This window comes from Podarcis vaucheri, assembly GCF_965113315.1.
Source record: "Podarcis vaucheri genome assembly, chromosome: 9".
Classification (NCBI taxonomy): domain Eukaryota; kingdom Metazoa; phylum Chordata; class Lepidosauria; order Squamata; family Lacertidae; genus Podarcis; species Podarcis vaucheri.
The window spans coordinates 12,198,608-12,209,049 of NC_138767.1; the positions used below are offsets into that span (position 1 = coordinate 12,198,608).

Consider the following 10,442-nt stretch of genomic DNA (forward strand, 5'->3'; position numbering starts at 1 on the left):
ATTGTTTTTATAAGACCTGTTGTTTTTTTAATAGTGTGGCCTACCATGAGTCTTTAGGTCAGGGCTACCCATATTACTATTTTAGGAATTTATGGACAAACCCCACTGAAACTATTGAAACATGGACGTGCATAATTCCCCTTCTATTTCTGTGGGGCTTTCAATAAGAGTCTTGGGATGTTGTGCCCATGAATTTTTTCAAGAGCTGGTAATAAGATACATCTGCTTATTTTCAGCTGGCGTAAAAACTGCCATTTTTATTTTACTTTTTTGTTCTGTTTTCATTTTTATCCTTGCAGATAGGCTCGTGGAGAGGAGAACTTCCTCAGATAAGAATGTGGAGCCACATTCTGTTCCACAGAACCATCCTCCAGAAGATCCCTTTGGTTCTGTACCTTTCATTTCTCACCCAGGCAAGTTACATAATGTAACATCACTGCTTTTCATTTAAATATACCTTGATAGTGCATTAGGTTCGTTCTTGAAATCAATACTTGCTTCAGTATCTTTCCTATTCCTGCTGCTTATCTAACCCAGAACATGCCTGATAACTAACACCAGATACTAAATTTTAGAAGACTTTCCCCCGCTATTAAACTTATTGGAATGTTCATTGCAGTGTTAATCCTTGCAGTATTTCTGTATTTTCATATTTCTACTGCATATTTACGATATTCAACAGCTGATCAGCTGCACAAGCTCTGGGCTGGTCACCTGCCTTACATAATTCAGAAATGTGTTTTAAAGTGTCTCAGCATATTGGGAAGATCCTATTAAGTGATACACATGCCGTTCACAATTAGTTGAAACTTGCTGGACTCTTGCCCTTATTTCGATACTTAATTGGAGTCCAAATATAAAGATTCATCAGTGCCTACTGAACCCTAGGTGCAGAGACTTTCATGTATCCAAATAGATTTTTGGGGTTTTTAGGGAGGTGGCAAAATCACCCTTAGCTGTGCCAGTCTTCCTATCTAGGACGAACCTTTCTTTTCTGTGTTTTGCTAGAATTTAGTTGCATTTCATTAAATTTAGTTTTATCTCTTAACTGGTTGAGGTTTGTTGGGTGACAACTGTTGGTCACACTCAACTGAAAAGAACTTAAGTGGTTTTAAGTCCATTGAGTATGTCTTGGATGTCATCCTTTTGATTTGTTTCTGTATCACAAAATCTCAATTAAAATCAAACCAACATAACAAACTCAAAGTACATTGAGAAGTACCAAATGAGTCACCTGACACTGATGGGCCATCAATGCCTTGTTCCATCTTGTCCTGGTTCTTCCTAGATTCTTAAGCTGTTATATCACTATCCCATCAAACGCTAAAAACATTCCTGAAGGGCTGTCTTCAGATGTCTTCTAAAAGTCATATAGTTGTTTTATCTGTTTGACATCTGATGTGAGGGCATTCCATAGAGTGGGTGCCATTACCGAGAAGGCCCTTTCCCTGGTTCCCAGTAACTTCACTTCTCGCAGTGGGGGAACTGCCAGAAGGCCCTCAGAGCTGGACCTCAGTGTCCAGGCTGAAGGATGGGGGTGGAAACACTCCTTCAGGTGTACAGGGTTGAAGCCATATAAGGCTTTAAAGGTCAGCACCAACACTTTGAATTGTACTTCGAAACCTACTGGGAGCCAGTGTAGATCCTTTAGGACTGGTGGTATATGGTCCCAGTCGCCGCTCAAAGGTAGCCCCACATAGAATGCATTGCAGTAGTCCAAGCGGGAGATAACCAGAGCATGCACCACTCCGACGAGACAGTGTGCAGGCAGGCAAGTAGGGTTCCAGCTGGCATACTAGATGGAGCTGGTAGATAGCTGCCCTTGACACAGAATTAACCTGTGCCTCCGTGGACAGCTGTGAGTCCAAAATGACCCCTAGGCTGTGCTCCTGGTCCTTCAGGGGCACAGTTACCCCATTCAGGACCAGGCAGTCCCCCACACCTGCCTGCCCCCTGTCCCCCAGAAACAATACTTCTGACTTATCAGGATTCAACAAAAGACAATTATTGAGGCATGTGTTTAGAGCCACCCTCTAGCCTCAGTTTGTAAAATTTAAATTACAATAATGGAATCAAGACAAGAAAATTCTCACTGTTTCAGATGACTATAAATTCAGTTTGTCTTTTGCTAGTTCCTTATCACTGAAAGAAACAATTTTCTCAGTTTCTACTTGATCACTTTCATCATCAATGAATAGAATACAAGAGACTTCCATATTATAGACAAGTTTAAAGTCCAGCTGTGTATTTGATAAAGACATACAGAAACATACATAATTTCCAGGTTTCGTCTGTCCCTCAAAATAAAGCAGCCTCTAAATCCGTCCGTGTTTGTCATCTGCCTCTCTGCCTGTTGCCAAAAAACAGTGCAGATTTAGTTGATGTGTCTCAGTAATCCTTGGTGCTGACATGTGGCAAATTGTTGTGAAATGATGATGGCAGTATGTTACCAATTCAGAAGGAGATTTAAAATGGTTATGCCTCTGCTTTCTCTCAGTCCCTGAAATGATGAACTAGCAGAAGGCATGTAATTACTCCAGTTGTTACAAGCCATTCATCCTCTTATAATCGGATGTCTAGAAAAAGAACATCAGAACAGAAATATTCCTTGAAGATTGGGATCTTATGATTAGATGTTCTACCTGCATTGAATTTGAAGGAAGAACAATAGCCTTATACAAGAGGCAAACCTGATTAGAAGAGATGTAATCTGCACAATACATTACAAGCAGATGTTATGCCGCAAAGTTCTTCAGCTCTTCATAAATTTAGATTTGAAATGTTCGTTGCAACAGTTTGGAGATTACTTCAAATCTTTTTCTACATGTTGATCTTAAAGCGCCTTATTACAACATTATCATGGCATTAATTTAAAAGTGAACTTGAGATTTTCCTCCTCTTGAGCATTTGCCCAAATGTAACAATGTTAAATGAAATATGGATTTGTTTGGTCTGAGCTGAATTGATTTTGAAATAGGTTAGTGCCTCTTGTGTGTGGAAACGTTTTAAAAATAGCATTCTGTGAGAGAAGTAGTGCTGAATTACTTACTAGGACTCTGACTTGGGCCTAGGATAATTTTGAATGTGGTGCTCCTATAAAGATAAATTAGAAATCTGTGTTCATAGAATTGTAGAGTTGGAATGGACCATGAGGGTAATAAAGTCTAACCCCTGCAGTGCAGGAACCTTTGCCCAACATGAGGCTCGAACCCACAACCCTGAGATTGAGAGTCTCATGCTTTACCGACTGAGCTATCCCAGCTTCAAAGAAAATAAGATGGGCCTTTTAAGGTATGCAGAAGAATAGAAGCACCTACAAAGCTCTACATGAGCTCTTGGTTCAGATCTCATAACAACAAAGAACTTACTTCATCTTAAAAATTGTCTGCCCTAAGGGAGGAAGAAATAGTTTTCTGTTTTCCACATGTGAATAAAAGAATGCTCGTGCTGATAGCCATTTGAAAATTGGTATTCCAACAACAAGGTTGTGTTATACTCATGTGGAAAGATTAAGCTTTTTAATCTTACAAAATTACATCCATGTAAACAAGTACAGTATCCACGCAAATGTTGAAAATGGCGGGATTTAGATGGCATGGACATCTACATTTCTGTTATTACAGCTATTCCTTTGGGAAATCTACATCAAGAGATGAAATCTACATTTTAATTTGACTTAGAAGAACCTGACACTGGGAGTAAACCTGAAATAGCCTGAAGATCTAATCACCTGATCTTTCTACTCATTCCTATTTTTTCTTAAAATGCATGTGCAGATTTATTTTGAATTATTTTTATGAGACTGTATAGAGCGAAGGTACTTGAATATTGAGATCAGAGTGCAGGTTCTCCCCCCCACCCCCCAAAAAATATTCCTTGGGTACTAAGCAGTTAAGAATGGAGTGCCCATGCTCTGCAAGTATAGGATAGTTTCCCAGGGCCATTAGATTTCCCACTATTGGAGGGATAACAACTAGCTATCATCTAATGGGCTGTTGCCTTGATTCAGAAGAGCAGGTATTTACTTAGGTATTTTTTGCATGTCCTAGGGTGGTTGAAATGGGATCCTCTTCACATTACATAATACATATGCAAATCCCATAATGCAGCAAATGCTGTACAATGAAAAATAAAATTTTCTCATTTGCCTTCATTTATTGTGAAGTCTAGCACCACTATTAAAAAATGAAATGTGGTCCATCTCAATGTGTAGTAGCAGTGTTAAACGTATACAGTATGTTTATCCGGAGTGTGGAAAATTAAGAAGAAATTGAAGTTCTCTTGCATATTCTTTCAGGTTCCCCAGGAAATGAAATTAATAACTCAGACAGCAGTCTAGAGAACAAGGTAGGGAGCCCAACCAAAAATGAGAGGTCAAGCCAGGCTATTGGGGACCGTGAAAATGTAAAGAAGGTGAGAGAAGGAAACACGAAAAAAGGAAATGATGAATCAGAGAGTGACTTTGAATCAGATCCTCCATCTCCTAAGAGCAGTGAGGAAGAGGAGCAAGAGGATGAAGTCTTGCAGGGCGAGCATGGAGATTTCATTGATGACAACGATACCGAACCAGAGAACTTTGGCCAGCATCCTCTTCTAATGGATTCTGATGAAGATGCAGAAGATGATGATAAACCAAGTTCTGACTCTGATTCTTGTCATGCTAGGCCTGTGGATGAGATGCCTTGCAGCAGATACAGAGAAGGGACTACTAGTGTTGAAAACAGGGAGCCTAATGTAACATTTCCCGTGTTGACTGAATTGCCAAATACAGTAACCAAGGTGAGCCCCAAACAAGAATTTGATGTCTTTGGAGCAGTTCCATTCCTTGCTCTTCATTCTCAAGAGCCCAAGCAAAATGATAGCAAAGGTTTCTCTCCCCAGGCTACGCTCCCAGGCTTAGACCAAGATCAGGATGATTTTGATGTCTTCACCAAAGCCCCATTCAGCAGAAAAATATCTCAGCAAGATGACTTGATTTCAGGTTCTGAAAACCAACCTTCTCCCATATCGCCCAAAAGTGTGGATGCTTTTGGCTGTATCCCATTCCCTCATTCCATCCCAAAGAATGACGAGAGTAAAGAGGACCTGTTTGGGCTCATCCCGTTCGAGGAGATAGCAGGGAGCCAACAGCAGCAAAAAGTGAAGCAGCAACGCAATCTGCAGAAACTCTCCTCTCGCCAGAGACGCATGAAGCAGGAAGTATCAAAGAACAATGGGAAGCGCCACCATGGTACGCCAACTAGCACCAAGAAGACCTTGAAGCCCAGTTACCGCACACCAGAAAGAGCCCGCAGGCACAAAAAAGCTGGCCGTCGGGACTCCCAGAGTAGTAATGAGTTCTTGACAATCTCTGATTCCAAGGAAAATATAAGTATTGCCCTTTCAGATAGCAAGGACAGAGTCAACCCTCTACAAGCAGATGACGGTCTTCTGGATCCCTTTGGAGCCAAGCCTTTCCACCCTACGGAACTGGTGCTTCTTCCACAGCATCAAGGTTTGGGTGATCATTGTGGAGACTATAATGCAGTAGTTCCTGGTAGACCTAGACAGAGTTCACTACTTGGTACCATTCATTCTGGCGATGGGATAAAATTAACAGATGATTTTGGGGCAGTTCCTTTCACAGAATTTGTTGTGCAGACTGTGACATCTCAACAAAGCCAGCAGCAACAGACAGTAGAGTTGGATCCTTTTGGGGCTGCTCCATTTCCTTCCAAACAATAGATTGAACCAGGAGCACTGTTGCATTATTTAAGGATTTTCTGTACCACCATAAACTATCTGGTTCAACTGAGGAGAAACTTTTTTTCTTAGTACAATTGATTCATTTCTCAGTAGAGAACCTCATATTTTAAAATCTGCTATCTTAAGCATACAATATTGAGATGGCGAAGAGGTAAAAGAATTTCACTAAGACCTTCTGATCTCTTTTCAAAAGCTCCTATCTGTTGTTGCAGCTACTGCCTATTACTTTATCAACAAACAGCCATGGTGTCCTTTTTACCATGTACTCTTCACCAAAGAGGTCATTACAAGAAAGGTCTGATTTGAGGTGTGTTATAACTGGCCTGAGGGGAATGAGAAAATGCCTAAATATGTAAAAAGCTGGATTGATCTGGGACTGCTTCACTTGCTTGTTGTGGGATCCCTCCTAAAACATCTCTGAACTTCTGAGGTTTCTGACTTGACATTAGATTCCTAAACATCACAAAAAACCCAAACCTTTGTAGCTGTGGTTCCCAGAACTCTGCTTCCCTCCCCCCAGTAAGTGCCATTAATGTCAAACAGGGATAGTTCTAACTCTTAAGATCTCAAGAACTTAGTGGAATACAATATTAGATAAAGTTGGGAATCAAGGAGGAAAATAAAAATACATAGCTGGATTCTGCAGCACTTCGAAGATTATACTGTTCCAGTTTGGTTTACCTGCATATACAACATTCGACAAGACAGAGAAGACAAAAGCCGGAAATTTGGTGTCAAGTTCTAACCTGTACAGCTCTATGATAAAGTAGGATTTTCACCTAATGTATTTTTCTAGGGTTTTGTACTCCGTGGTATACCCTAGAAATGTCTTTTGAATCACTCTCACTTAACTCGTCCCATTTAATATTTTTGAGTGCATTCTGTCTCACAATATTGTACTTATCTTGAGAGTTCATACAAAATACACGTAACTCTAAAGAAACTTTTAACTTGAATTTAGGCAGTTTCCAGCACTGGAGGTATAAAAACTGAAGCCTTTTAAAAAAATGATGCTGATTTGAGTCTGCTACCAGTAAACTGCATAGTAAACCACCAATGCCTTACAGCCAGGACCATTGTCCTGTCATACTTTTACCTCTGAGCCATTTGGTGCCCTTGAGACACAGTTTAAAAACATGTAGAACTTAGAAGGTGAGTATCTGATGCATTTCTGAACTTCCCACGTGGACAAAGGTGTTCATAATGTCCTTGGCTGTCTGTGGCCCATTCTTGACATATTCTGGCAGAATATGTTTCACATTTCAGTTCCTTGGGCTACAATCTAGTCCAGCTTGGCTTTCTTTTAAACATGTAGGTAACACTGTATGTTTAAACACTTTTAAACACTGCAGTAACCAGCTGCTCCTAAATCATACAGAAGTGAGTGGTCAGGATCCATGGAACACTGCAATGTAGTTCCAGTGCCTATGCAGAAGCAGCTGACCCCTTGCTCCCATGAAATATAGCAAACTATTTCTGAAACTGAAATGTTTCATATGTATTGGGTCAACTGTATAAAAGGAGTCAAAATCCTACTTCATGCATACAAGCCTGAAATGTTTCTGGATCCTGGGCTTTGCATAGCCATTCACATTGTAAATCTGACTTTACGCAAAAGGTACAAGAACTGGGCTCTTCAGGTATTGTTTACCTGACTTGAATATGAACTTGTGGGATTAAGAAATCTAAAACAGTTACTGCCCTGGGTGAATGACTTTCCGTAAATGCTTTCCCAGCAGTGGACTCTTGCTCTCCAGCTGCTGTGCAGAAGCAAAATATCAAAAGAAACTTTTTTTTGTGTGTGTAACATGATTCTAATACAGGATAAATTTGACAGAGGCAGAAGAACAAGATGCTTTAAAAAATGAGAACTTTAAGAAAATTTGATGGGTTTTGGGGCGATCAAAATATGATTGGAAGCTCTCTCCAGATGTATGTTTCTAGTCCTGCAATGTACCACTCTTTTGTCATATCAAGCACAAATCCCAGGTCAGTTAGATGTCTTGTCATTCTAAATATTTCTGTAAAGCACATACGGCAAAAAAATGGCTAACTGTGCACATACCTCAGAATGCCTGCTCTTTTATTCTTGTGCCAAAGCCTCTTTGAGCTAAATACAGGTTTTGTAACAAAGGTTTATTAAAACCGGACAGCTCTATTGAAGTGCTGCTTCAACTGTGACAAGATTTCCTACCCATGAAGAGATCAGTTGCGTGTTCCCAGCAAATAGATGCAGAGAGCAAACATGTATATGTCCCTCGTGGTTGTTTCTTCTGTGGAAAGGTTTTCTGTGGATCAAACGTACAATGTTTGAAGCAGGTTGGAGTTGCAGAGTTAATCCAGAGCTGTCCACAACTAGCCGATTCCAATGTAATAACTTCTACTTGTGCGCTTGTAAGGTCTTAAGTGCTTTCAGGTGGCACAAAATAGGCACAGCAGCTCTGGTAGTCAAGTTAACAGTCCCATTAAAAGTAGTTGACCATGTTGATTTTGACAAAAAAAATAAAAAATATGGCTCAGGAACAGTATCTAGTGTCTGATCTTAACCTGGCATCTGGTTGGTAGCCAGCTTTTATATTCCAAGCTGTCTGAAAAATCCTTTCCACAAGACTCCATGTGCTGTGAAATACGAACACTAGATTTAGAGCAACCTGGTCATTTAATTATTTGTAGTAACCTAAAACCACTGCCTGCATTTGTCGGAGGGGTTTTCCATATATCTGTACTACATGCCTAGTTATTGGCAGATAATTCCATTCTGAACATTTTGTTATTAAGATATGGAATGCCTTTGACCCAAGATGAAAGTAAATCTTATCCTGCAATAATTCAAAGGCAGTGGGGAACATAGAAGCAACACATTTGCATTGTTCTAACAGTTTCGCTACTATTTATCCTAAGAGTTTGTTGGTATAGAAAATATACACATTTTTCTCAATCATCACTTCAGGTCCTGAGACACACTTTTCAGCAGTCTCTTGGAAGACACCTGCACTGCTTGGTTCATGCCATTAGCTTGGCAGTGTAGAGTTAATAATGGATGCAACTCTGCAGGACGGGGCCATAGGCAAAACGTCTGTAGCATTACCCTTTAAGGCCAAAATAAACATGTGGCCATTGAGATTGTTGCCAATATTCTTTGCTTTCTCATAGGGCCTTGCTTCACTTATTACTGATTGCATATGACTTTATTTTCATAGGTTTTTGTAAATAAGAACTTCTGTTGATTTTCCTTTGTGGTTGCTTGGGTATACTGGCAGACCCCACAGAATTAATTTCTCCCCATGTTTGTTTGTTGCTAAAGAGCTGCAGAAAGCAGGTTTAATAATTTCCTTCAGTTCTGGACTTCATTGAAAGAAGTGATTGGTAGTTTGGGAGAAATATTTTTGCTTGCATTGTGTACGTGTACATATATTTGAAATCCAGCCTACCATGGTCTTTCCTAGAACCATAGGAAGATTGTGAAGTATTAGTTCATATCAGTGGCCACCAGATGGAGGATTTTTCACTACTCCAATGGTTTGACCTTTCCAATTAGCATATAGCAGACAGCTGGGCACATCTTCTAAAATCAGCTGCAGAATTAGTTCATCTTGAAGCAGTGTTGCGTGTTACTTCTGACATGATGGTCACCCTAAGGTGCTTTTATTGTACAGATTAATATAGCAGACATGCTCCTAAAGGTTTAAAAGCAACAGGATCTGGTTCAATGTTAGCCATCATTGGTAAAATCAGCTCATGGTTACTATACCATCACCCAAATTTGTGTGATTCAGTTCTTTGAAGGTACAGTTGTTGATCTTGGTAAAAGAAACCGAATCCATACATCTATCCAAATATCAGTGGGGGTGGGTGCTTACTACTTCCATAATTATTCTGTAGAAAAGGAGGCCTATATCTTACAGCTTGATCCTGCATCTCTTGAACTAGGTTACAAGTGTCTGGTAATTTTAGAGGGACAGGAGCAATGCCCAAGCTTCGGGAGGAGGGCTGCCTAAACGTCTGTCCTTTTCACCCAGAAATAACTACTGTGAGATTGAATGGCTGTAGCTACTACTGTGAGAATTGCAACTAGAGTCTATCTGAAGATTTTTTTATATGATAGGGTGTATTTTTATAGAGAGAAACGTATATAAAACATACATGCACACATCACATCTCTTGGAGTTTGTGATCTAAAACAACATTGCAGTCACAATCATTGTCATGGCGTTGGAAAAATAAGTATAGCCAAAAGCTGCTAAGAGTAATAAGGAAATGCAAAGGACTGGCTGCCCAGTTATTTTTCTAAAGCACTTCATTGAAAAGTAATAAATAAAAGTAATAGTGTCGATAGCCAAGTTTTGTTTCTGTGACTAAGAACATCACTCAAGAATAAAACAATGCTATATTTTAATTGCTGGCAAACAGCTTTAAGTGCACTTTTCAAATGACACTTCCATTTCTTGTCAAGACTCAAAATTTCTAAAGCTTTTTTTGTTGTGTGTGTACCACTAAAACAGAACTTTTGTGTGAAATTAATGTAGCTGAGAACAACTGTCAGTTGTTACTAAATAAATATACCAGATGCCATGATTCTGTAAACCTGTGTAATTTTTACAACAGAGCCGGGGTGTTCTAGATCTTGCCATGCAAAATGCTAATTGAGTTTCCTGTGTATGTTGCCTCATATGGAAAAAAAAAACCTTATTGCATTA

At 39.7% G+C, this 10,442-nt stretch overlaps 1 protein-coding gene across 4 annotated transcripts in view; it reads left to right on the top strand.

The window, feature by feature from the left end:
- The window catches only part of BMP2K (BMP2 inducible kinase), a 43,945-nt gene extending 33,503 nt beyond the window's left edge, over positions 1-10,442 (top strand). For 3 of the 4 annotated variants that reach the window (XM_082238428.1, XM_082238426.1, XM_082238427.1), the window contains exons 15-16: positions 300-413; positions 4,298-10,442. In XM_082238428.1, coding sequence (XP_082094554.1) covers positions 300-413; positions 4,298-5,724 — 1,541 coding nt within the window. In that variant the 3' untranslated portion in view covers positions 5,725-10,442. Of the gene's footprint in view, positions 1-299; positions 414-2,497 lie in introns of all 4 variants that reach the window. The other variant, XM_082238429.1, reaches the window with a different exon arrangement.